Source organism: Stigmatopora nigra, chromosome 19 (genome assembly GCF_051989575.1).
Source record: "Stigmatopora nigra isolate UIUO_SnigA chromosome 19, RoL_Snig_1.1, whole genome shotgun sequence".
Classification (NCBI taxonomy): Eukaryota; Metazoa; Chordata; class Actinopteri; order Syngnathiformes; family Syngnathidae; genus Stigmatopora; species Stigmatopora nigra.
Window position 1 is genome coordinate 64,264 of NC_135526.1, and position 23,227 is coordinate 87,490.

Sequence of the window (23,227 nt, forward strand, 5' to 3'; positions counted from 1 at the left end):
AAAACAACAAATATGAGAAATACAAGTGTTTTTAATAAAAATAAAACGTGTCAATGGCATGATGGGAGCCAGGACTTCGCTCTGCCTACGCCGACTGGCGCCGATCAGCGAGAAAGCAGCGGGAGGTCTCCGGGGCTCATGATGAGGCTGGGGTCCAGATTGAGGTTCTCTGGGGACAGATGGAATGGGGCTCCAACAAGTGTGCGGCACGCCACGCCACGCCACGCGGGTCGCCGGAGCTCACCTTGGTCAAAGTTGGGCTTCTTCCCCGGCCCGTCCATGTCCACCAAGTCGCTGTTGACGTCCGAGTCGTTGAGCGCGCTGAGCGTCACGTCTAAGGACGGAACCAGTTAAGTCAGCCACCTTGGAAAGAGGGCCCTTTCCTACGAAAGAGGCACAACTCCAAAGTCCATTTTCTCCCCACCTGCGGTCTTCTGCTTTTTGATGGGCGGAGGCGGCGCCGAGGAGGAGGAGCAGGCGGCCTGCGAGGGGGGCGCCGCCACGGACACCGCCGCCGCCGTCGGCGGGACAACGGCTTTCTTGGTGCACTTCTTGGGCGAGTCTGTGTTGAGGGGCACCCGGCTGTCCTCGTACAATTTTCTCTTCACCGTGCCCTTGATCTGAGCGCTGCCGTGGGGCAGAAAGGAAGACAAAATAACACCAATGCACACTATCAGCTTGATCGGGGACGCCGACGAGCTAGGGGAGTGGAAAAGAAGGGCGCTCAATACGCACACGGTGCGATCTTTAATGACGCCGCTGATGTTGTTGAGGTCGTTGCCGAATCGCCGCACGGCCAAGCGCAGCATCTCGATCTCCGTCTCGGTCCATTTGGCTCTAAAGGGGACGAGCGGTTAGCGGACCTCAAATGGAATGGACGTCTCTCGCCGGCAAGGGCAGACGCTTTGTTGTTGGAAGAACTAAACTCGCTCTGACTTCATTTGAATGTCAGCGCATTGAGTGCCTTGACTCTGCTGGGGTGGTAAAAAAAAAGCCCAGCGGGGCCATGTACATCTTCCAGATGAAAGGCTGAATGTCAAAAGGACGTGGCTGGCAAATGTCCATTTAGCTCAACTCACCCGGCGGGGCTGCTGTCCGACACCGGGTGCAGCTGCATGGTCAGCTCGCCCAGTTTGCTGAAAGCCGCGCCGGCCGCCGAGAAGATCTCGCCCACCTGTGTTCCGGGCAAACGTTTATGCAGCCCCACACTTACGTTTTCGACATCATTTGGCTCATTTACCTTGGCGGAAGCAGACGTCATGTCGGGGAAGCGGTGGTGGGGGGAAGAAGAAGAAGAAGAAGAAGAAAAAAAAATCCCTAGATCTCGTTGATTCAAGCCTTTCTTTCTCGCTGGAGGCAAACAAAATGCCCGGCTAACCGCTAACCGCGTTAGCCGGGCAGCTAGCTGGCGTTAGCGGGGTGCTGTTAGCCGGTTAGCCAGTTTATCCGGTTTCCATCGAGAGAGGCGTTTGACAAAAACAGAAACGCTTGTGAGAAAAGTAAAAGTGGTCTTGGTACATAGACTTGCACGAAAAGCCCCCCCAAAACCACCAACTAATCTGTAAAGTTGCAAGTATAAAAACAAAGCAGCCGAGCGCTCGTCGGTTGTCTGGCTGGGAACAGTGTTGCCAGGTTGGGCGGGTTCAAGCGCAATGGGGCTATGTGCAAAACACTTTAGGCGAGAGAAAACTACACTGGGCAGGTTGATCGAATGACAGCTACATTTGACCACATTCAGCGGTATGGGAATGAACTCTTGGGATTAACAGATAAACTTGGATGTCGAATACTTTTGCGAGTTTTACGCCCTGGTTTGTCTGGAGGCGGGGGTGTCTTTCACAATCTGGCAACTCTTCGAACTCCTAAGAATTGGCCACTGGTTGGTTGTTATCGGAAGAGGCGGTGTTGACCTCGACTCTGGAATCTGCCCGTTAGTGTAGTGAGAACAACTGCCGACAGAAGGCGATGTATGACCTTTGAAGCCCAAAGCAGGAAGTCCCTTCTTTCCCACAGACCATGTTTTTTTCTTTTTTTTCCATCTTCATCGTCGGCAGCAATAAACTGTACGCGCCGTGCAATGATTAACTTTTACAAGCGCGAGGGCGTGGTCGCAGAGGACACTTTGTTTGCGTTCACTTTCTTTTTGCCTCTTGTCAAATTGGGCCTTCGGTTTCTCTCTATATTCAACACAGTCGTGCAAATTCAGTGCCCATAATATCAATCTGATGAATAAAAGCGGCTTTCGTATCGTCAATCTTCTGTGCCAAGAATTCCATGTGTCGAAACTCTTCTGTAAACCTGTCCTTTGTGGTCAACGGCTAAAACAACGTGGCGGCGGCGGCGCTACAAAATAGGATGGAAATGAGACAAGAAGAAGAGGGATAAAGGCCACGCGCAACTGCCAAATGTCAGGGAAGCGAGTAAATAAACAGTGGTGCATCTCCAGAGTAAAGAAAAAAAAAGCTTTTATTGTCCCCATCCTCAATAAAACTTTATGGCAGGTATGAGAGGCTCCGCCCACCTCGTTAGAATCCCACATCCTAGCTGCCGTCCGACCTCCTGTCCCATTTAAAACAAAAAAACAAAATGGCCACCCGCCTTGGAAAGAATCACCCGCTGCGGCATTTGCAGTTTGCACTGAAAAAAAAAAGTCAAGCTAGCTCCTCTTTTCTGTCATTGTACACACGGCTGCAATAGGCCACTTGAAGATAGGTCAAATTGAGCAAAGGACAAAGGTCTGAAATACACACAAACACAGAGACATCCAGCCATTTGGTACTCGTTGAGGTGTGGCGTCCAAAGAGCAAATGCGACCCTGGATCTTCCTTCACACCGCCACGCCACGCTACGCCACGCCACGCCGCGCCGTGCCTTTCATGTGGTGTGACATTGAAAATTTAAGGAGAATCACCCGTGGCTGGATCAAATGTTTCTCTTAGTTTTGGATACACACCCAGCGACAAACTGATCAAAAGGATTTACAAGATTAGCGTAAAAGCAAAAGATAAACCAAAGTAAAGTGGGGTGACTTTGAAATAAGTGCTTCCAAAACTTGTGGCTAGCTCAGCTGCTGAGTAGCGTCCGCATACGCTACTGTAGCCAAAATGATAGCTGCCATAGTCAATCCTGTAGCACTCAAAAGGTGTCTTCTGCTCCCCAGATAAACAGAAGTCAGCGCGGCGTCGGCACGCTGAGGCGACAAACTTTCATGACGCCAGGAAGTCCATCCAAAAAAAGCTAATTTGGCTAAAAGCTAGCCCGGTAGTGTGGCCTTTTCTTTATAGTTAAGTAGCATGGGTGCACCAAGGTATGTCTGACTAGCATGTCAATAGCGTGCTAATGCCGCGGGAATTAGCATGGGCATGCGCTCAAGTGGAATTGGAACAAGATTCAGGCGGTGGCGATGGCGGTGGCGATGGCGGTGGCGATGGCGGTGGCGATGGCGGTGGCGGTGGCGATGGCGGTGGCGATGGCGGTGGCGGTGGCGATGGCGGTGGCGATGGCGGTGGCGATGGCGGCAAGGGTCCATTTCAAAACTCTTCCTTGATGCTGACGGGCAACGGGGAAGGCGAAACCAGGCCGCCACTTCCGCCGCCACTGCTGCTGGACACCATGGCCACGCTGCCGGACGAGGCGGGCTGCTGTTGCTTCTTCTTGCCCATCTTGCGTTCTTTGGCGCGGCGGTTCTGGAACCAGATCTTCACCTGAGGACAAAGGCGGGCCAAGATTAGACCTGCCCGCGGGCCCTATGGCCCCGTCACGGACGCCCTGACCTACCTGGCGTTCCGATAGGCCCAGGGCGCCGGCCAGCTCCGCCTTCCGGCGGATGGTGATGTACTTGCTGTAGTGGAACTCCTTCTCCAGTTCCAGACGCTGGTGGTCGCTGTAGACCACCCGGTACTTGTCCTTTGTGCGCGTCTTCCCATCTGCAAAGGTAGCGTGAAGTATTCCTTAGGCCTGGCCGAAGCCACGCTTTTCCCGAGGCGACATTTGGCCGGTCGGCGTGCCGTAGCGTGGGTGGGGAGGCTGCTTTCGCACGAATGAGTGGCCTGCGTGCTCCGTCTGCTAAGCCCGCCGCAACGTGTCATTAGCGCGGCGTGATTGACAATTAACGCTAAGCACACACATGACAACGCTCCCCTGCTCCAAATCAACACACCTTGTTAAAGAGTGACGACAAGATAAATACCTCTCAGATCTTACACACACACACACACATACATGTGGGTGTATATAACCCCCAGATATAGGGAGATTAAAATAATTGAATTCTTAAATATATATATATATATATATAAAATTTGTAGCATAGAGCCCCTTGGTATATGTCGGTAAACACGTCATAAAAGTCAAATTCCATAGGATTTGCCGTTACACGACTTGAAGTACAAAGAGACTTACGTGATTGCTGTGTGTAAGTATAGAAAGACATGACAAGAATATCCCTTGATGGATTCTAAATGATTAGTCTTTTAAATGTCCCCCCCATTTGGGAATGTCAGGCGTAACCATCAAAAGGGTTTGCTTAGGGATGCAAATTAAGAGGAGCAACACAGGTTCAAATGGCTCATTGTGTCGCTGTCATAAGAAGAAGAAGAAGAAACTTTGGACCTACTTGGATTGGCCAGCGGCGTGGACGCGCGTCGAATCCAGTCGTAGGCGTTCCTCCTTTGCGGGGAGCCTCCCGAGCTTTGTCCCCCGGCCGCGTTTAGCGGGGCGGACAGAAGCGGAGGCGGAGGCAGCGGCGCCGGAGGATGCTGCTGGCCGACAAACTCCTGAGGAAGAAGAGGCCCGAAGCCCAGGTTGGCCGCCCCCGAGCCGCCTCCGCCAGCCGCCGCGGCGGCGGCTGCGGCGTGGGCGGCGGCCGCCGCCGCGTAGTGGTGCGCGGCCCACTCGTCCCGGCCGGGCTGAGCCGGGTGCGGGTGGTGAGAATGGGGGGGAGGCGGTGGCGGCGCCGGGTACGCAGGGCTCCATCCGCTGGCACCGGCACCACCGCCACCAACGATACAGCCGCCGACGCCGCCGCCGGCCGAGCCCTGTTGAGCGTCCGCGCCGAGGCCGTGCGAATGGTAGCCGGCGTAGTCCGTATACTGGGCCGGGGAGGCCACCTGGAAGTTTTGCGGCCCGACGCCGAGGCCCAGGCCCGGGTGTCTGCCGCCGACGGCGTTTTGCTGGTACATGGGGGGGTCCTTGTCCAGCTGCAGGTAGCTCACGTACATGTTGGATAGGTGGAGGGTGGGTGGGTGGTGGGGGGGAGCAGGCTTACCTGCCTGCCGTGCCTCTGACTCGTCTCACCTGCTGACCCCCCCACCCGTCCCGGCGCACCGCTGCTTATAAAGCAGCCCGCTCACGTGGTCGCTTTTATGGCCACCTTTGACGTTATCATTGACACAATAGCAGCTTATTTGGACATTGCCAATAGTCGAGGAGCCCTTCTGACCGTCTCCCATGGAGAAAAAAGAGAGAGAGAGAGAGAGAGAGAGAGAGAGAGAGAGAGAGAGAATACATTAACGTGCTTTTTGGCATCTCCCTAATTGTAACGGATAATAAAACATTTTTGAGTTAGGAGTAGACTTTTAGATGGGTGACTACAAGTCATTTCAATGCTCTCCAAATCATTCCAAAATGGTTTACAAGATCACAATTCCGTCGTGCAAATGGAAAGCGCCTCTACTCCCTGCTCTAGGACAAATAAATCCAAACCTGTACACGCACTCACACTTCGGTCAATGAAATCATTTCTTTGAATGAAGACACAGAAGAAGTCCAAATGATGTAGGTGGCGCTTCATCGACGTCTTGCTTTGTGAATTTCGGGCAAAACAAGAGAGAGAAACAAACAAATGCTGTTCTTCCGGCGTGTGAAATTTTGCACGCAGGCGAACTGTCAATGTATGTCTTTACAAGCTTGCTTTTATTGTTTTACACTCATGACTTTTCTTTGTGTGGGCATAAAAGACAAATCATTAGGTACACCCGCGTTGGTGAGTGCGTGCGTAAAAACATTTCCAACAAGTTTGGCAGACAGTCCAGACTAAAAGAACATGGCTCCTCTGACGCCCTCTAGTGCTCCGACTAAAAAGTATTGGGTGTGTGACTACGTATATATATATATATATATATATTTTTTTTTAAATCTATTTGATATTTTCTTGTTTGGAGTTTCTGTGGCGTGGCGTCTTATTTTGGATTTCCTCAAACCATCAAAAGACTACAAGATGCAAACTGCGTGGAATTTAAATAAATATATAAATCAATGGGAGGGCTAATCATTCTCGTATTTCTTTTCCGGTTTGGCCCGCCCTCCGTCCGCCCCCCTCTTTCCCAGAGTCCCCCTAGTGGAGTTTTGCTAGCAACACAAGGCTAACAGCGTCGTCGGTCCAAGCTTTAAAAAAAATCGAACAAAGAGCTTTTTTTTTTTTTTTAATTGCGAGGAAGGTGACATCGTGAAGCCGCTACGATGCCCGACAGTAAGTGGCCCGTCTCAGGCTGATAACGATAGCGAATCTAACGTTAGCATGAGCTCACCGTGCGCCTTAGCTAGCTACTAAGCTAGCTAGCTAGTGGAGCCCATTCGTCTCAGACGTGCACTCCGTTCACGCTCCTAACGACTGCAAATCTGACGTCGTGCAACTTAACTATCTTGCTAGTTGGGGTTAACATGTAACGAACGCGCTCCATTTCCTCCAGCTATTCCAGAAAGGGCCGCAGTGGGTGCATGTTTTCCTTCCGACGGGCAAAGAGAAAAACTTTTTACCAATCAGTGGATTGCATTCAGGTGCTTCCGGTGTCTTTGCTGGATGGTTCGTTTAACCAAAACCCTGCACCCACAGCGGCCCTCCAGGAGCACTTTAGACGAGATCACTTCATTCATCCCGTATTTGGGCAAATGTCATTGTCACAGTAGCAAGAGGATGAGAATACGGACACGGAGAAAGACCTTTTTACACTCACCCCAGTCAGCCAAGAGATGCTTGTCTCTGTTCATGCGTAGCAATTCCAAAGTCGTCTTTTTCACAAGTTGTGGCGTGGAGGCTCCACGGCCGACGGGAGGCTCCATGGCCCCCGATGTCTGTACTCCAAATGAGCAAATGGGACGACCTCTCCTTTGGCCCATTGACTCCGTGACAAGGGCCCTTGAATCCTTTATGATCTTAATTGGAAATGGTGTTTTGGGTAGAGTGCACATTGATCGACCTGTCGGCGACATCCAACGGTTTGTTTTTGTTGCCAGCCGAGAGTTATTCCAACCCTCTGGCTCCCGAGGGACACGAGGTGGACGAGGGCAGATCGGCCGCTCAGTAAGTGCGCGGGGACGGACTGCTTTCCCGGCTCGCGTTAGTCCCGTCCTCCTTCCTGAAGAACCTCTGCGTGCGTGTCCGCAGGTCCAAGTTGACCAATGACGACTTCAGGAAATTGCTGATGACGCCGCGGGCCACGCCTTCGTCGGCCCCGCCCTCCAAGTCCAGACACCATGAGTGCGTATAGGCCGCCGGCGACACGCTCACGATAGCCATGCCGCGACGACGTAGCCACGTGACATCGCGCCGGCGGCGGCGTTACTCCCGCCTGTCACTTCCCGTTCAATTCGTCCCGTCGATTGGGGGGCGACGCCGGGAATGGCCGACGGGCCGGGTCACGGCCTGACGTGGTGCCGTTTCTTTCCCAGGATGCCGAGGGATTACAACGAGGACGAAGATCCCGCGGCCAGGAGGCGGAAGAAGAAGAGGTGAGCCCCATCCGTCGGTCGGGTGTGCGGAAAGGGGCGACTGACGTCCGCCTCGCTCCGCCAGCTACTACGCCAAACTGCGGCAGCAGGAGATGGAGCGGGAGCGCGAGCTGGCCGAAAAGTATCGCGACCGCGCCCGGGAGCGACGGGACGGCGTCAACAAAGACTACGAAGAGACGGAGCTCATCAGCACCACCGCCAACTACCGGGCGGTCGGGCCCTCGGCCGAGGCGTGAGTGCCGCCCGTCGGTCACCGTCGTCCCCCGTGGGCCCGGCCGGTGCCGCCGGCGCTAAAGGCGCCCACGCCACCGCGCAGGGACAAGTCGGCGGCGGAGAAACGGCGGCAGCTGATTCAAGAGTCCAAGTTCTTGGGTGGTGACATGGAGCATACTCACTTGGTCAAAGGGCTGGACTTTGCTCTGCTGCAGAAGGTAACGCTCGCAGACGGCAACCGTCAGCGTTGGCCAAAGGGTAGGCGTGGGTCGGTCGGTCGGCGGCTGCCACGTGCTCGAGTCCGGATGGCGCGGTCTTAGGATTTATACATTTGGAGCGCCGCTTGTCCCATTTGAGCCGGGCCGCTGCCGTCTGCCTCAGGTCAGGGCGGAGATCAACAGCAAGGAGAAAGAGGAAGAGGACATGATGGAGAAAGTCCAGAAGGAAGCCAAGTAGGACCCACGTGGCCTCGGCCGTTTTGACCGCCACCGCGTGTGTGACACCCCCGTCCCCCCCTTCCGGCCCGCAGGAAAGACGTGGAACCGGAGGAGAAGATGGAGTTCAAGAGCCGCCTGGGCCGCAACATCTACCGCATGGTCTTCCGCTCGGGCGCGCCGGAGCGCAACGAGCTCTTCCTGCCGGGTCGCATGGCCTACGTGGTGGACTTGGATGACGAGTTCACCGACACCGACATTCCCACCACGCTCATTCGCAGCAAGGCCGACTGTCCCAGCATGGAGGTATGCCGTTACGCGGCCCCCGAGGCCCCGACGCCTGACCTTTGCGCTGCCTTTGACAGGCGCAGACCACGCTGAGCACCAACGACATCGTCATCTCCAAGCTGACGCAGATTCTCTCCTACCTCCGCCAAGGGACCCGACACAAGAAGATGAAGAAAAAGGACAGAGGTCAGGATCCACCCGAGAGCTGGCAAAAATGGGGACAACTGTGCACTTTGATTACAACGGGCGTGTTTCGACCCACCTCTCGATATTGGCGCCGTCGCTCCGTCGTTTTCAGGCAAGGCGGACGAGAAACGGGCTCCGGAAGCCGACCTGGGGTCAGTTTGCGTCTGTCGCCGGGCTCTTTGTGGTTCCGTTCCGCCGTTCACGCCGAGCCTCCCTCCTCCCGGCACGCAGCATCTTCGACGACGTCGGCGACTACGTGCCGTCGGCCGCCGCCTCGTCCAAAGCTGCCAAAGAGAGGCGACGCGACAGAGACGAGGAGAAGAAGCGGAGACACACCTACTTTGAAAAGGAACAACAGGTCAACAACAGGCCTCGGGCAAAATTGCCGCACGGCCCGGGAAATTAAAAGGCCTTCTGTTCGCAGGTGGCGGAGGAGGCGGATCCAGGTACGTGGAGGGGGGGGGGGGGCTCCCCCAGGGGGGGGGGCTCCCCCAGTTGTTTGTTTTTAGGCCGGGAAGACCAGAGTTTGCGTGATGCTGCGCCACAGGTCCGGGCTCGGTGCGAGATCAGCTCAAGCTGATCAACGAGAAGTTTGCGGGGGCCGCCGGCGACCAGTGGAAGGGCCCGGATGCATATCCTTTTCTAGCCAGTCCCAGCCGCGCAGCCGCGCCTCCTTTTGCTCCGACGGGGCCGTGCACAGTCCTTAACGTTGGCGCCACGCCGCCGTCTCAGAGGCGAGACGCCAAGGAACACCTGGGGGACTTCTTCGGAGGATCCAACTCCTACGCCGAGTGTTACCCCGCCACGTAAGAGAAAGCCGCCGCGTGTCCGCTCGCTCCAAAGACGGCTGTTGCTAAGTTTGTGCGCGCAGGATGGACGACCTGGCCGTGGACAGCGATGAAGAAGTGGACTACAGCAAGATGGACCAAGTAAGTGGTGGCCGTGGAGTCCGCAAGTCTGGCCGGTGGCGTGACGTGGCGTGGCGTTGCGTGGCGTTGCAGGGCAACAAGAAGGGGCCGCTGGGTCGCTGGGACTTTGACACGCAGGAGGAATATTCCGACTACATGAACAACAAGGAGGCGCTGCCCAAGTACGTATCGCAAAAAACGCCCTCGTCGGAGGAGCGAGTGGAGTAACGGCACGCCGCTTCCCGCAGGGCCGCCTTCCAGTACGGCATCAAGATGTCGGAGGGACGCAAGACGCGCCGCTTCAAGGAGACCAACGAGAAGGCCGAGCTGGACCGCCAGTGGAAGAAGATCAGCGCGGTGAGCCACGGGGCCCAGTCCCGCTCGGGTGGGCTCTGGGGTCGGTCGGGGCCCAGTCCCGCTCGGGTGGGCTCTGGGGTCGGTCGGGGCCCAGTCCCGCTCGGGTGGGCTTCGGGGTTGGGGCCTCGTGTCTCGTGGTCGTCATGGCGGCACGTCTCTTCTCTTTCAGATCATCGAGAAGAGGAAGAAGATGGAGGCCGACGGGTGAGTGGTGTCCACAAAGATTCCCACGGCCATTTTCCTTGCGGCGCTGGACCTCTTTTCTCTCCTGGCAGGGTGGATGTGAAGCGGCCCAAATACTGAAGTTCAGCCACCGTTTGCTTCCTTTCACCAGCAACTAGGAAACGAGTGGATCAAATGTAGCCGTTAAAAGGAGACTTTGTGCTTTGGATTTGCGTGTGTAACTTGTGAATAAAAATGATGACAAAATGAAACTTCGGGGTGATCTTTCTGGTGCGCGCGCGCGCACGCACGATCTCTGTGGCTTTTTCCCCATTTGTCGGGGACGAGCCCAGCGCATGCCCGCGCCTGTAGCATGATGGCCGCCGAGGATCTACCGTCCGAGTTTGACGTCGTCATCGTGGGCACTGGTAATACCTCCGCCCGGCAGCCACCACCACACCACACCACGCGCCTCTGTCCCGAACGGAAAAGCCGTCGTGCGGTGCGAACGCTGCTTTTGACTTTGGATAGGCGCCTGCGTTAGCTTTCGGCTAACAGTCCCGTCATTTCCGCTTAGCTTGCAGCTATACGACCAGTTCATGTTTCAAAGATGAATTTGTTAGCTCGCCACTAAACATAAGCCGTCACTACTAAGGCCTCGCTCAAAAGAGCCTTTTTGTCTGATTGTCAAGGAAGCGAGCGAGCTGCTAGCAAGTGGCAACAGCGCTCGTGTTTGGGCGTCGTGACGTCACGGGGCTCGCCTTTGTTGACAGCGACAAACTAGATAGTATTTCTTTTTTTTTTGGGTCGGGCGGTGGGGTCAATTTGAAACCATGGCATTACGCTCGATATCAAATAAAGAGTGTGTGTGTGTGTGTGTGGGGGGGGGGGGGGGGTGGGAAGTGATTAAACGACCGTTAATAAAAATACTACTAACCTCTGACTGGAGGGGAGATATTGCGTAGGCATGCTTGCGCTCTCCTGTAGTCCAAGCAGGGGCGTCAAAGCGGTCCTCAAAGGGCCACAGTGGGTGTAGCTTTTCATTCCAACTGAACAAGAGGATACCTCTCGTGCGTGTCATCGCTTGCTTAAAGTCGGGTGCTCCTCATTGTAGAATCGACTGGACCAGGAGGAGCCAGTGCGTGCGCCCCTCGCTTTGACAACAAGCCGGCTGCCCGGCCGGCCGGCCGGGCGTAGTGAGAGTGAGGAGTCACTTCCTCGTTTACCCGTTGGCTGCCGTTGGCTGCCCTTGCACTGGCGGGGCCCATTTGTTAAGACAAAGATCTCGGGCAACCCTTCTAATAGAAAAGTAGTCATCAGGATAACATTGCGCTCATTTGTCGCGCAAGGTCTCACAGAGTCGGTGGTGGCGGCCGCTTGTTCTCGCGTGGGACGGCGAGTTCTTCACCTGGACACGTGAGTCCTCGCGCCGACGTCTCCGCACGCGCTTCCTCGGCCGCCTGATCTCCGGTCCGCTTGCAGGAGGAGTTACTACGCCTCCAAATGGGCCAGTTTCACCTTTAACGCTTTGGTGTCGTGGATCGAAGAACGGCAGGCGAGTAGTCCCGGCGTCCGTGGCCGCGCCAAAGTCGCCTTCTCACCCGCCCACCTCTGTGCCCCGTCAGGCCTCGGAGCGGACGGGCGGCCGGCCGGCGCCCGATCGGACCCACCTGTTGCGGGATGGCGAGGAGCCCATCTGGCTGCGTGACGCCGACGCCGCCTCCGTCAGGAACTTGCGGGTTTTCTGTTTCGCCAGGTCCGCTCGGCTTTTGTCTCGGCCGCCTCCGGCTCGCGCCAACGTGGACTCTTTTCTTTGTCCTTAGGGAAGAGGAAGAGAGGAGAGAGGGAGAGCGAGAGCAAGAGGGAGAGGCACATGCAGGTGAGCCAGCCGGGAGGCAAAGACCTGCTCATTCCAAAAGTGGCCATTTTCAAAGGATTGTGGTTAGAAAAATAGCCTCCCACTTGGGGCCGCTCGTCAACTCACGGCTTTTGGCACCAATTGTCTTCCCTCCCGGGAGCCTTGATGGCTCTATCTCTGCCCCTCTCTCAGAGTCCACGGTCCATCAAACGTCCCCCGGGCCGTCGGCCGCAGCTGGGGATTTTGCCACGCTCGCCGAGCCGGTCGGGGCCCTCGCAGACGGGCCGCCGGAGGACCCGACATCCGGCCAGGACGAGCGCTCGCCGGATGTCGGGGAGGAGCGAGCGCCAGACGGCGAGGAGAGTGCGGAAGTGGGCGGCGAGGAACTGACCTACGCTTACTTGCTCAAAGAAGGACGCAGGTTCAACATAGACCTGGCGTCCAAGGTACGAGGCCGCGCTGACGTAGCGGCGGGCCAGACGCCGGCGTCTGACGTGGCCCATCCCCCGTCCTTCAGTTGATGTACGCCCGCGGCTCGCTGGTGGACCTGCTCATCAAATCCAACGTCAGCCGCTACGCCGAATTCAAGAACGTCACCAGGATCCTGACCTATCGGAGCGGCGCGGTGGAGCAGGTGCGTCCGCGCCGTCTACGAGCGTTCCGGCGTGGGCTCGCCGGCTCAAGGGCGCCGTGGGCCGGACTCCACGTTCAGGTGCCGTGCAGCCGGGCCGACGTCTTTGCCAGCCGCCAGCTGTCCATGGTGGAGAAGAGGAAGTTGATGCGTTTCCTGACGTCCTGCCTGGAAGAAAAGGAGGAGCCGGAAGGTGGGAAGCCGCCGCCGCCGCCACCGTCGCCGCGGCCACGCTTTACGCCAAACTCGGCCGGCGCGGCCTCTCTCCAGCCCACGCCGGCGGCTCGTATTCCGAGTTCCTGCGCGAGCGGCAACTGGGCGACAACCTGCGGCACTTTCTGCTGCACTCCATCGCCATGGCGACGGAGGACACGCCCACCCCGGCCGGCCTGGCTTCCACCCGCCACTTCCTGCGCTGCCTGGGTCGCTACGGCAACACCCCTTTCCTCTTTCCCATCTACGGCCTGGGAGAGATCCCGCAGTGCTTCTGCCGGTGAGGCCGGCGTCCGCGGGCCGGTCCCCAGTCCGGTCCGGGGTCCGCCCCTCCTCACCGCGTCCTTTTTTTTTTTTGGGTGGTCAGGATGTGCGCCGTCTTTGGGGGCGTCTACTGCCTGAGGCATCCCGTCGACTGCCTGCTGCTGGACAAGAGCGGCGACAGGTAGGCGGCGGCCGCCGCCGCCCCAAAGCCTCTCCCATCTGGACCACGGCTTCTTCTCAGGTGCACGGCGCTGATTGACGGAGGCGGACGGCGCATCGCCGCCGCCCATTTTGTGCTGGAGGACGGCTTCCTCCCCCAGCGGGCCCCGTCCGGCGGGTAAGAGGCCGGCGTCCGGAATGGGCCCCCGTCCCCGTCTGACGGCGGCTCCTCCCGCAGGTCCATCTCCAGGGGCGTGCTCATCACCGACCGCTCTATCCTAGCCGGCGACCGGCACCAGGTACGCCCCTCTCCCGTCTGTCCGTCCGTCCGATGCACGGCGCCTCCTGGGCGACTTAAAGTTGTCGTGCGCCAAGGTTTCCCTGGTGACCGTCCCTCCGGCGGAGGCGGGGCTTCCCGCCGTTCGGATGGTGGAGCTGTCGCCCGCCACCATGACCTGCGCGCCGGGAACATGTGAGTCGCCGTTCTAAGGGCAGAAAGGAAAAAAGTAAACAGAGAAGACAACAGAGCGGTCCATCCATCCATACCTTCCGGTCCAGATTTGGTCCACCTCACCTGTCGCTCACGACTGGGCTCGGCCTACGAGGACCTGGCGCCCACAGTGGACGCCGTGTTTCGCCCAGCGCGCTCCCCGGAGCGAGGTGAGGCGGCTCGGGCTTAGCCAAAACAAAGACAATTCCAGCCGGCGGAGCGTACTCACCGAGAATGTTTTTTTTTTTTTGCCACGGCCAAGATTCCCGTCCGGCCGTCCTGTGGGCTTTCTACTTCAACACGGACGACGGCGGGGAGACGGAGGGCGGGCGCCGGCCATCTGACGGCGGGGAGACGGAGGGCGAGAGCCGGCCATCCAACGTCTACGTGTGTTCGGGACCCGACGGAGAGCTGGGCCACGAGCGCGCCGTGCGACGGGTAAGAAGGGACGTTCTTGGCCAGCTTGCTGCCACTTAGTGCAGAGCCAACGTTCTCCAGTTGAACCACATTAGTGTTAGTCAAACTGTATTGGGTCATACTCATTCCGCTTAAGTAGCTATCCGTTTCCGTCGTTTTGTGCAAAAATCTGAAAAAATTGACAGCGGCTGATGAGAATATTTTGACAGGCGGAGGCCATCTTCCACAAGATCGTCCCCGACCAGGACTTTTGTCCCGCCGCGCCCAACCCCGAAGACATCGTGTACGACGGTGGCGGCGGCGAGGACACCGCCGCCGAGCAGCAGCTTCAGATCGAGGAGTGACCGCACAAACGGCCTCTATCGTATGGAGCGCCAAGTGAAGCCCCGCCACTGTACTTTTTGTATTTATGCTAAATAAAATGCCGACCCAAAAAGAGAGCTTGTCGTGGGGAAGGAAAAAGCAGTCACAGCCAGTGGCATTGCGTTGGGAACAACTTTATTTGGTCGTGGACTTTTACAGCCTGCGCCCACGTCGGCCTCCCTTCCTGCGCGTGGAGTCTGACGGGATGGGCGTCACGTCCTCTGTAATCAAAATGAAAATGCGTCATTTGGAGCGGCCGCGGGCAAAACCCGGACGTCCGAGCGTGCGCCTCACCGATGCGTCCGATCTTCATGCCAGACCTGGCCAGGGCTCGCAGGGCCGACTGGGCTCCGGGTCCCGGCGTCTTGGTGCTGGAGGGGGGAGGGGGCAATTTCCCAAAAGATGTCTCATTTGGAAGAGGGCCGAGACGGAATAGCATTTTTGGCCTGAAATAAGGTCGGCGACGTACCGGTTGCCCCCGGTGGCCCTGAGCTTGATGTGCAGAGCGGTGATGCCCAACTCCTTGCAGCGCTGCGCCACGTCCTGCGCCGCCAACATGGCGGCGTAAGGGGAAGACTCATCCCTGTCCGCCTTCACCTTCATGCCGCCCGTCACGCGGCAGATGGTCTCCCTGAAGCCAAAGAGCAGGACCGGTCGGGTTAGGTTAGAGGTGCAAAACGGTGGCTAAGAATAAAAAAAAAAAAGAGAGAAAGAGAGAGCCGAAAGGCTGCCAGGCCACTCACTTCCCGGAGAGGTCGGTGACGTGCACAAAAGTGTCGTTAAAGGAGGCAAAGATGTGGCAAACTCCAAAGACGTTCTCGCCTTCGGCCACCTGGGGCCCCAAACTGATCACCTGCTCTTCCTTCTTCTCTTTACCTTTGCGTGGAGCCATGGCGTCTGTCACCCAAAACACAAACAGACACTTAGACGACGACCTGATAATACACCAGTTGCGTACGCAGACGGCCGAGAAAAGGGTGCAAACGATCTCGGTTTGTATCTTCCGTTCATTCATAAATGTGCCGTTTGGTGACAGACAAACGAAGCGCCGAGCTAAGCTGGGCGGGCTGCGGCGACAGGTTGCGTGACGTCGCCCAGCCACGAGCGAGTCCTAAGTTCAAAAAAAGGCAGGGGTGGCTTTTTGGGCAGAACGTTATCGTTTTATCGCCTTTCCTCTCGACGACGTGAAAGCTCGAGTGAGCTAGCTAACTAGCTAGCAAGCGAGCGAGGCAGCGAACGGACGGCTCGGGTTGTCGGCCAACGCGTCAAAGCCACCGAACCAACACGCAAACAAACGGCATTTAAGGCAAAAGACCGTGACAATACTGTAGCAAATCAATACCGGGCGTCACAAAATGTCGATGGCTTGGAAGGATGGAGATTGCAGAGGATTTAAAGGCGAAGAAGACTCACCTCGGCGTTTGGCTTCTCGGGATGGAACTAGAAAGAAAGAGGAACGGATGCGCTTCCGGGGTTAAAGTTGCTTCCAAGACGTGGAGTCCGCTGCCGCTGGTGCTGCTCCCTGCCGACTGGGAGGTTGAACTTCGCGTCAAAGCCTAGCCACCGTGAGGAAGGATTTCACCATGGTTTGGTTTGATGATGAGATGAAATGAGCCACGATTTGAAATCATCTGGAATAATAAGAGTCCTGTGTCTGCCAAACATGACCGGGAAAGTTGAGTTTGATTCATTTATTAAAGGAACTATCCCACAAATACAAATGATGCAAATATGTAAGACTACTTTCCATCTTTAGTCCCTTGTGCGCCAATATCACCCATGGACCCCAAATCATATGACCACTAGGAAATCAAGCACAACAATGCGATCTATGTGTCTGACACAGTGAGTAGTAGTAGTATGTCATAGCACTACTACCCACGTGTGACGTCACTGCCCGTTTTGGTAGATAGCGGCTATCCTAGAAAAATCCCAGACTTTGCGTTTTTGTTCCATTTTTTTAATGAATGCTTTCATTGTACAACGCGGGAGAAAAACGTACACGTTCTCACCCGCGCGCGCATCATGTTCACTTCCTGTTAAGCAGCAAACATGCAGCCGCTGACACGTCACGACATTAAACTGTTTTGATTATTTTTGTTGTTGTTGGTTGGGTCACGTCGCTTGACCCGAGAGACGGCGTATTTCGCGTCACCGCTCCAGTTGGCTTCTTGGCTCAGAGCCCAAGCGACAGCTGCAAACAAAGCTAAAGCTAAAAAAAGAAATAAAAACAACCTCTTCCTGTTTGCTGGCAAGATTTCACTTTAGAAACTTCTCAGATTGCCAAATAAAAACAAACGTAGTCGGCGAAATGGGAGATTAAAAACTGCTCTACTCGGATTTGAACGAGAGTCACGTGACTCCAAACCGGAAGTTGCTGAGTTAAATGCATGCAGGCCATTTAAAGCAGAACACACGGAGAAAAAAAACACTAGTATATCTGCATATAGACACAAAAACACACGAGCACTAAATAAGACAAAAGAAAAATCAAATCGACGGTCAAAGCTCTTGAATCGGACGAACGAGCTAAAAATGTCAAGTGGTTTTTTTTCTTCCTGCATGTAAATGATCAGTTAATTGGACTCCGCCCACATGGTGAATGGACGGGGCAGGTTAGGGTTAGCCCGAAACCCAGGCGAGCCCAGAGGGGGCGGAGTCTAAGCGTAAGGAAGCTCGCGAGGTCGGAGACGAGGAAGCGTCTGGATGGAAAAAAGTGGAAAAAACTCTAGTGGGCTCTCTCGTAAGCGCCCCCTACCGGTCGCTTAGCAAGACGCCCGCACCGTCCACTTCACGTCAGTGTACATTCACTAAGGATACATTGGATTTTGCTATGCAAAGCTAAACTAAACCCCCGGCCACACGGGGGCGCCGTGTCACGTGTGGGCAAGGCGGCTGTCTTCAATCAGTCACGTGTACAACACATCAAAGGGTGGAGGCTAAAGCGAAAAAAGAAAAGAAAAACGGGAGGGGAGGGGCCTCGGCGACAGGTCGGCGACAGGTCGGCACCAACGACAAAGCGGTCGTCGCCGCTAGGCCCCGCCCTCAGCTCCTCCTCTTCCCGTTCGCCCGCGCGTGCGACCGGCCCGCCTTCAATCGATCGATCGATCGATCGGTCGGTCGGCCGGTCGCTCGCTCGTCGAGGCCAACTCGTCAGAGGAGCTCCCCCGCGTGGGGAGTTAGCTAGAAAAGCGGAGGGAGAAGAGGAGGAAAAAGGTCGGCGCGGGGACCCTAAAATGGCCCGGGGGCGCCCGACCCGCGACCCCCACCGGACCTACTTGCTGAGCGTGGACGGGGAGCCCGAGCGGTGGAAGTGGACGATCTGCCACTTGCCGTCGCGGCGGTGCCACACCCTGGTCTCCTCCGACTGGACGGTGCGCGGCGTCCCGTTGCCGTCGATGTACTGGGTGACCCGGATGTAGGCGATGCACGCCGCCTCCTCGCCCACCAGGTGGATGTGAGGGTTCAAGATGGTGGTGTGGACCGGCTTGCTGTTCTTGGACCACACTGCGATGGGGGGGGGGGGGTCAGCCGGGCTGAGACACCGCTGGCCCGCTGGCTCCTTTTCCCGTGCCGACGGGGCCGCCGATGCACTCACGGTTTTCAAAGTAAAAGCGGTGGAAATCCAGCCCTTCCACCAGGTTCCCCAACGCCTCGGGTTCGAACGCCGTCACGGCCGGGTCGCACATTTTGCTGCCAAGGGAAGAGTGTCATCGGGCGTGTCATCGGTCGTGTCATCGGTCGTGTCATCGAACGTGTCATCGGGCGAGGTGCGCCGCTGGGCCCACAAAAGCGCATACTCACGTGTAGCTCTCAAAATCGCCGTTGCTGATGGCCTCGATCAACATCTCCGTCACTTTGATGATGTCCTGCTTCCTCACTGAGAAGAACAAGAGCACACGCGGCAGGCCGTCAACAGCGGTCGGAAGGGGGCGGAGCCAGCTTTCCGTTCAAGCCATCCGCCGCAAACCCAGCTGACTGTAGTTGTGTTTGTTTGGTGGCAACCAACGGGAGGGACACTTGAGGCCTACCTCGGGTGTCCTCGTCCTCGATGGTGGTATTCGTGCTCTCCGACGACTCCTGCCACCACGGGAAACCAACGTCACCGGAAAGGAAGCGGCCCTGGGCGGCGGCCCGGGGCGGCGGCGGCGGTGGCGGCGCCCCCTTCCTCTCCCCCCTCGGAGCCTACCGCCCTCCCCCACCTCGCTCACCTTGACGCCGTCCGTCTTCTTGTTTCCGCTCTTTCCTCCTGCGGGGGGGAGCACGACCACAAACACGCACAAGAGCGACAGCAACGTCACGAGGGCGGCAAAGAGCGCCGCCGTCTGGAACCACGGCCACATGACCGAGCCGTCCGGCCCAACCGCCGTCCGGCCCAACCGCCGTCCGGCCCAACCGCCGTCCGGCCCAACCGCCGTCCGGCCGCGCCACCCCTTTTGCCAACGGCTCGACCGCGAACTCTCGCGGGCGCGGCGGCCAGGAGAGAGAACGGGGCCGGCGTGGCGCCTGGGTCTCGCCGAGCCAAGGCAGACGGGAGCGATTGCGGCAGTCCGCTTTTAGCAAACACTTGACACCAAACATTCCTCAAGCGTCACGGGAGACCGCCGGCGCCACCCGGCTCCCGTTTGCCGGCATTCGTGCGGAAGCGAGTGCCGGCTCGCGGGGGGTGGGGGGTCCCGGACGGCAGAATGGCCGGCCTGAGGAGACCCGCGCTGCGAAGGGAACCCACCCGAGAAGTTACGCGTGGCCAACATGGTGGTCAAGATGGCTCCCTGCGAGGAAAGGAGGTTCGGCGTCAGTTCCAAGTTCCCCGCCCCGCCCTGCCGACCTACCTTGAGCTTACGGCGGGCGTTGAACTTCTTCAGACATTCCACCGTCTCCTGACGATGCATGCAGGACGCCACGGTGGAACGGTGCTGCGCGCAAAGACGTTACACGTTAAACGCCGCCGCCGCCGCCACCCCGGTTGGGGCCAGATGGGCAAAAGCTCGCTCACGGAGATCCAGGGGTGTTTCAGGGCCTCGGCCGCCGAGATGCGTTTGGACGGATTGATGGTCAACATCTTGTTGATCAGATCCTTGGCCTCGGGGGTCACCGTGTCCCACTCGGGGGAGGGGAACTGTCGGAGACGGACGTGCTTAGGGGGGGGGGGGGGGCAGGGCCTTATGGGGCCTGGCGGCGGCTGGCGGCGGCCAGATCTTACGTCGTAGGCGCCCGCTTTGATCTGCTGATAGAGGCGGTGCTGGTCTTCGTCCCAGAAGGGAGGGTAGCCAACCAGCAGGATGTACAGGATGACGCCTGAAATGCATGCAAAAGGCCCCCCGTGAGGAGGACGCCGAGGCCGGGACGCGACGGACAGACACCTCCGAGGAGCGCGAGGGGACAATCGATGACGCGTCCCAGGCCGGGGCCCGGCAAAGTAAGAGGCCCGCGAGCCAGGAGTGGAAAATGACAGCCGGGCGCCCCCCGAGAAGACAGTACACACCTGAGGACACAAAAGACACACCCCAGGAGACGGGACACACCTGAAGGAGGCAAGTGGAAGAGAGAAAGAGATGAACAGAGAGAGAAGCACATCCACAGAGGGAGACGGGGGGGGGGGTGGGGAGAAGGGGGGGGGGGTCATTTGGGTAGTCATTGGAGGGGGCGGGGGAGGAGCCCGGGAGCCCTGGACGAGGTGGCGGCGTGAAAAGAGAGCGGGCGGGCGGGGGGCCGAGACGAGAGGAATCTGACCGCAGGCCCAGAGGTCCACCGCCTTGCCGTAGGGATCCTTGCGCAGGACCTCGGGGGAGAGGTATCCGGGGGTGCCGGCGAAGCCTGAGGATGTGGTGGAAGGGGGGGGGGGGGCGCGTTTGCGCGTTTTGCCTATGAGCGTCGGGAGCACGCCGGCCGGTCGACCGGCGGCTTACCGAACCAGGCCTGCTGCTCGCCCTCCACTTCGATGGCCAGCCCAAAGTCGGCCAGCTTGACGGCCGCCCCCTTGGACTTGGAGGCCAGCAGCAGATTCTCCGGCTGCGCCACAGACAACGAGCCACCGTCGCTAACTGGTCGACGGCGCCCGGCATACGGCGTACGGCGGCTCACCTTCAGGTCTCGGTGAACCACGCCCATCTGGTGACAGTGGAGCACGGCCTCTAGAATTTGCTGGATGCAGTGGCTGCCAGCCAGAGAAAGTTAAAAAGGCCTTTAACAGAGTCCCCCCCGGGGCGCTAGCTCCGGCTCACCTGGCGTCGGCTTCGCTGTAATACTCCCTGGCCACGATGTCCTCGAACAACTCGCCGCCCGTCACCCTGAAAAAGCAGCGGACGGGTGTGTGTGAGTGGGTGGGAGGGGACCAAAAGAAAGGAAGGAAGGAGCAGACGTGAAGAAGGCCGTCACGTGGGCCGGCCCATAGAGACTCACAGGTCAAAGATCAAGTAGTGGTGAGCCTCCTCGGAGATGCTGTCGTGAAGACGTACTGCCACCGGGGAAGACACACACACACACACACACACATGAGAGACAAACAAATGAAGAGGACGGGCCTTCAAAAGGGCCTAATATGACAAGAAGAAGAAGAAGAAAAAAGGTCTTGGCGTGAGTGACGCCGCCGGCCGGGAAGGCTAACTTGGCTAAGTTAGCTGCAACGCTTTGCCTGCTCAAGCGGGACAACTACAATGGCGTGTGACGCTGCTTCGCCGCCCGTAGTATCGCCACTTTAACCGGCTCACGGGAGGACCTCCTCTTTCGCAAGGTGAAAGGGAAAAAGCCTCTGGCCGCCACAACTCGGGTGCGCCCGTGGGAACGCCGGCCGTGGACCGCCCTCCGATGTGTGGGTGGCTGGCGGGATGGCGGGCCGGTGGGATGACGGGACGGCGAGCTGGCGGCCCGGCGAGCTGGCGGCCCGGCGAGCTGGCGGCCCGATGCTCCGCAGATAGCGAGGAGGCTTACATAACATCGCACGGTGTGCGTTGGTTGCCAGGCAACAGTGTCTTTAGGTGAAAGCGTCAAAAGCCTGGTGACAACACGCGCACGCACGCACGCACACTCGCCCGCAAACCATTGGTGCAGTGTGTAGGAGGGTTTGCAGGCAGAGGGAGGAAAAAAATGTCTTTCTCTCACAGATCACAGCGACCAATCGGCTCCCTCGTCCGTGCCGTTGGTTAGCTCACCAGCGATTTGGTCTTTTTTTTTTTTTTTTCATCGTTCTCTCCCCATCCATTCTCCGACTTCATGTCGGTCACGCGACCGTGAGGTGAATTATGGATTCCGCCTCCATAATTGATCCTCCCGTCCATAATTGATGGTCGCCCCCAAACCTTTTTGGCGGCCACTCACCGATGTTGGGGTGCTTGAGCAGGCGGCAGATTCGAGCTTCGCGGTCCAACTTTTGGTGATCTGAAGCAAAAGGGGCAGAAAAGAGCAGTTTTCACAGTCCGATGGCTCGGCCCGAGCGCTCGCCCGCCGCCCCGCCGCCCCGCGTCTCACCTCGGGCCGACAGTTTCTTGGTGTTGATGATCTTGGCGGCAAACTCCTGACCCGATAGCACCTTGACGCAGCGGCGCACCACCGAGAAGGCGCCCCTGCCGGCGCCGGGCGAGGAAAGAAACGGGAGAAGGTGAGGCCAGCTTAGCGGGAAAAAAAGGCCCGTCGAGTGAACCCAGGTCAGGGTCAGAAGGCCGCGCGGCGCGCCGTACTCAAACGCGCCGACTGGCGAAAAATGGGGATGCCATTTGTCAATTATCATTGAATAGTGCCAAAGATGGACTGCAACATAAACCCTGGCGGGCCTCCCGAGTCAAACTGTCAAGTCGGTGCATTTTATAGCAGGGAGGGACCAAAGTTTTCCTCCCATTCAACCTCTTTTTTACTGTTGGAGAAAATGAAAGTGAAAGAGAAGAAAGCAGGCAGCTCCCAAAATTCAAGCCAAGCATCCTAACTAACCCGGGAGGAGCGTCCGCACTTGGGATGTTGCCCATCTTTATCCGTGAAAAGGGGCTCGCTCGCTCGCTCCTCCGTGCACACCCACCCACACATGCGTGCGCGCACACACACACACACACACGTCTTATGTAAGAGACCTGTGTGGGATGAGGTCACAGAGACGCTCATCCACCTCTTTCACACCAAGCCCTTTTACATTTAACGTCACATAGCCATCCATCCATTCATCCATCCATCCATCCATCCACCCATCCATCCACCCATCCATCCGTCGAGCGAGCGGCCACTTACTTTCCCAGCTCCTCGTACAGTTGATACTCCTCGGTGAAACGGGTGCAAATGACCGTTGCCATGGCGACCGGGGCCCAGCCGACGACCAAGGGCGACCGAGATGTCTGAAGGAGAGAGACGGACCTGCAGGAGAGAGGAGGCGCGGAGACGACCAGACTTGACGACGATCAGACGACGAGAAGATGGAGCTCCCGCGAACGAACGAGCGAGCGGCTCCTCTCCAGGTTGAGCTCCCCGCCTACTCGCCCCCGCCCCTCTCCGTCGAGCTCGTCAGCCAATGGCGGGGCGCCTGGCCGGCGGCGTCGCCATGGCAACTGCGTCCGGAGAGCCACATTGCAGCAA

The 23,227-nt window shown here is 57.7% G+C and overlaps 6 protein-coding genes across 10 annotated transcripts; 2 read left to right on the plus strand and 4 right to left on the minus strand.

The window, feature by feature from the left end:
* Positions 1–11: 11 nt before the first annotated feature.
* bacc1 (BPTF associated chromatin complex component 1) lies at positions 12–2,444 on the minus strand. The gene is made up of 6 exons (XM_077740290.1): positions 1,241–2,444; positions 1,080–1,174; positions 736–837; positions 425–627; positions 245–334; positions 12–169 (listed from the first exon to the last, which is right to left on the minus strand). Exons 1-6 carry the CDS (start codon positions 1,259–1,261, stop codon positions 105–107), a joined length of 576 nt encoding a protein of 191 aa, XP_077596416.1. The 5' UTR covers positions 1,262–2,444; the 3' UTR covers positions 12–104.
* Positions 2,445–3,464: 1,020 nt separating this feature from the next.
* On the minus strand, positions 3,465–8,821 carry LOC144212425 (homeobox protein CDX-1-like). Of its 2 annotated transcripts, none has more exons than XM_077740287.1 (4): positions 6,954–8,821; positions 4,616–5,432; positions 3,778–3,926; positions 3,465–3,704 (listed from the first exon to the last, which is right to left on the minus strand). In XM_077740287.1, the coding sequence occupies exons 2-4, from the start codon at positions 5,217–5,219 to the stop codon at positions 3,531–3,533; spliced, it is 927 nt and encodes a 308-aa protein (XP_077596413.1). In that variant the 5' UTR covers positions 5,220–5,432; positions 6,954–8,821; the 3' UTR covers positions 3,465–3,530. The 2 variants fall into 2 exon arrangements, with proteins under 2 accessions (XP_077596413.1, XP_077596412.1); XM_077740286.1 differs by having other exon boundaries at positions 4,616–5,443.
* On the plus strand, positions 6,289–10,548 carry ik (IK cytokine). The gene is made up of 19 exons (XM_077740283.1): positions 6,289–6,469; positions 7,234–7,300; positions 7,385–7,477; positions 7,669–7,728; positions 7,793–7,960; positions 8,045–8,159; positions 8,323–8,393; positions 8,471–8,681; positions 8,741–8,849; positions 8,962–9,001; positions 9,081–9,207; positions 9,274–9,295; positions 9,397–9,480; positions 9,568–9,655; positions 9,721–9,778; positions 9,851–9,939; positions 10,006–10,114; positions 10,284–10,318; positions 10,390–10,548. Exons 1-19 carry the CDS (start codon positions 6,460–6,462, stop codon positions 10,415–10,417), a joined length of 1,584 nt encoding a protein of 527 aa, XP_077596409.1. The 5' UTR covers positions 6,289–6,459; the 3' UTR covers positions 10,418–10,548.
* A 63-nt stretch (positions 10,549–10,611) lies between these two features.
* chm (CHM Rab escort protein) lies at positions 10,612–14,746 on the plus strand. The gene is made up of 16 exons (XM_077740278.1): positions 10,612–10,704; positions 11,626–11,692; positions 11,759–11,831; positions 11,902–12,032; positions 12,100–12,155; positions 12,327–12,580; positions 12,652–12,768; positions 12,847–12,958; positions 13,036–13,258; positions 13,346–13,423; positions 13,484–13,579; positions 13,640–13,700; positions 13,777–13,873; positions 13,960–14,061; positions 14,154–14,329; positions 14,518–14,746. The coding sequence occupies exons 1-16, from the start codon at positions 10,650–10,652 to the stop codon at positions 14,650–14,652; spliced, it is 1,833 nt and encodes a 610-aa protein (XP_077596404.1). The 5' UTR covers positions 10,612–10,649; the 3' UTR covers positions 14,653–14,746.
* A 43-nt stretch (positions 14,747–14,789) lies between these two features.
* On the minus strand, positions 14,790–16,230 carry rps14 (ribosomal protein S14). 2 transcript variants are annotated; one of them, XM_077740291.1, is made up of 5 exons: positions 16,085–16,230; positions 15,415–15,568; positions 15,141–15,302; positions 14,966–15,042; positions 14,790–14,892 (listed from the first exon to the last, which is right to left on the minus strand). In XM_077740291.1, the coding sequence occupies exons 2-5, from the start codon at positions 15,561–15,563 to the stop codon at positions 14,825–14,827; spliced, it is 456 nt and encodes a 151-aa protein (XP_077596417.1). In that variant the 5' UTR covers positions 15,564–15,568; positions 16,085–16,230; the 3' UTR covers positions 14,790–14,824. The 2 variants fall into 2 exon arrangements, with proteins under 2 accessions (XP_077596417.1, XP_077596418.1); XM_077740292.1 differs by having other exon boundaries at positions 16,014–16,114.
* Positions 16,231–16,615: 385 nt separating this feature from the next.
* camk2a (calcium/calmodulin-dependent protein kinase II alpha) lies at positions 16,616–23,170 on the minus strand. Of its 3 annotated transcripts, XM_077740279.1 has the most exons (19): positions 22,886–23,170; positions 22,139–22,233; positions 21,989–22,048; positions 21,074–21,128; positions 20,896–20,961; positions 20,756–20,828; positions 20,581–20,683; positions 20,405–20,488; positions 20,035–20,196; positions 19,875–19,969; positions 19,668–19,790; positions 19,504–19,587; positions 19,401–19,443; positions 18,883–18,920; positions 18,703–18,751; positions 18,476–18,551; positions 18,270–18,364; positions 17,950–18,178; positions 16,616–17,854 (listed from the first exon to the last, which is right to left on the minus strand). In XM_077740279.1, the coding sequence occupies exons 1-19, from the start codon at positions 22,945–22,947 to the stop codon at positions 17,851–17,853; spliced, it is 1,596 nt and encodes a 531-aa protein (XP_077596405.1). In that variant the 5' UTR covers positions 22,948–23,170; the 3' UTR covers positions 16,616–17,850. The 3 variants fall into 3 exon arrangements, with proteins under 3 accessions (XP_077596405.1, XP_077596406.1, XP_077596408.1); XM_077740280.1 differs by lacking the exon at positions 20,035–20,196 and having other exon boundaries at positions 22,886–23,148; XM_077740282.1 differs by lacking the exons at positions 20,756–20,828; positions 20,896–20,961; positions 21,074–21,128; ... (1 more) ...; positions 22,139–22,233; positions 22,886–23,170 and having other exon boundaries at positions 20,157–20,196; positions 20,581–20,680.
* Between the last annotated feature and the right edge of the window lie 57 nt (positions 23,171–23,227).

Bases quoted from the DNA above. Each gene is read 5' to 3' on its own strand.
- LOC144212425 (XM_077740287.1), bottom strand. From the start codon at position 5,219: ATGTACGTGAGCTACCTGCAGCTGGACAAGGACCCCCCCATGTACCAG. The intron at 3,927-4,615 runs GTAGGTCCAAAG...CTACCTTTGCAG, and splicing joins CACGCCGCTGGCCAATCCAA to ATGGGAAGACGCGCACAAAG. The intron at 3,705-3,777 runs GTAGGTCAGGGC...CTTTGTCCTCAG, and splicing joins TGGGCCTATCGGAACGCCAG to GTGAAGATCTGGTTCCAGAA.
- ik (XM_077740283.1), top strand. The intron at 9,779-9,850 runs GTAAGTGGTGGC...GTGGCGTTGCAG, and splicing joins ACTACAGCAAGATGGACCAA to GGCAACAAGAAGGGGCCGCT. The intron at 9,940-10,005 runs GTACGTATCGCA...CGCTTCCCGCAG, and splicing joins AACAAGGAGGCGCTGCCCAA to GGCCGCCTTCCAGTACGGCA.
- rps14 (XM_077740291.1), bottom strand. From the start codon at position 15,563: ATGGCTCCACGCAAAGGTAAAGAGAAGAAGGAAGAGCAGGTGATCAGT. The intron at 15,303-15,414 runs GTGAGTGGCCTG...CTTTGGCTTCAG, and splicing joins GTCACCGACCTCTCCGGGAA to GGAGACCATCTGCCGCGTGA. The intron at 15,043-15,140 runs GTACGTCGCCGA...TCCCCCCTCCAG, and splicing joins AGGGCCACCGGGGGCAACCG to CACCAAGACGCCGGGACCCG.
- bacc1 (XM_077740290.1), bottom strand. From the start codon at position 1,261: ATGACGTCTGCTTCCGCCAAG. The intron at 838-1,079 runs GTGAGTTGAGCT...CGTCCCCTTTAG, and splicing joins TCGGACAGCAGCCCCGCCGG to AGCCAAATGGACCGAGACGG. The intron at 170-244 runs GTGAGCTCCGGC...ATCTGTCCCCAG, and splicing joins GAAGCCCAACTTTGACCAAG to AGAACCTCAATCTGGACCCC.
- chm (XM_077740278.1), top strand. From the start codon at position 10,650: ATGATGGCCGCCGAGGATCTACCGTCCGAGTTTGACGTCGTCATCGTG. The intron at 11,832-11,901 runs GCGAGTAGTCCC...GTGCCCCGTCAG, and splicing joins CGTGGATCGAAGAACGGCAG to GCCTCGGAGCGGACGGGCGG. The intron at 13,259-13,345 runs GTGAGGCCGGCG...TTGGGTGGTCAG, and splicing joins ATCCCGCAGTGCTTCTGCCG to GATGTGCGCCGTCTTTGGGG.
- camk2a (XM_077740279.1), bottom strand. From the start codon at position 22,947: ATGGCAACGGTCATTTGCACCCGTTTCACCGAGGAGTATCAACTGTAC. The intron at 22,049-22,138 runs GTGAGACGCGGG...CTTTTGCTTCAG, and splicing joins CAAGAAACTGTCGGCCCGAG to ATCACCAAAAGTTGGACCGC. The intron at 20,829-20,895 runs GTGAGCCGGAGC...TCTGGCTGGCAG, and splicing joins TACAGCGAAGCCGACGCCAG to CCACTGCATCCAGCAAATTC.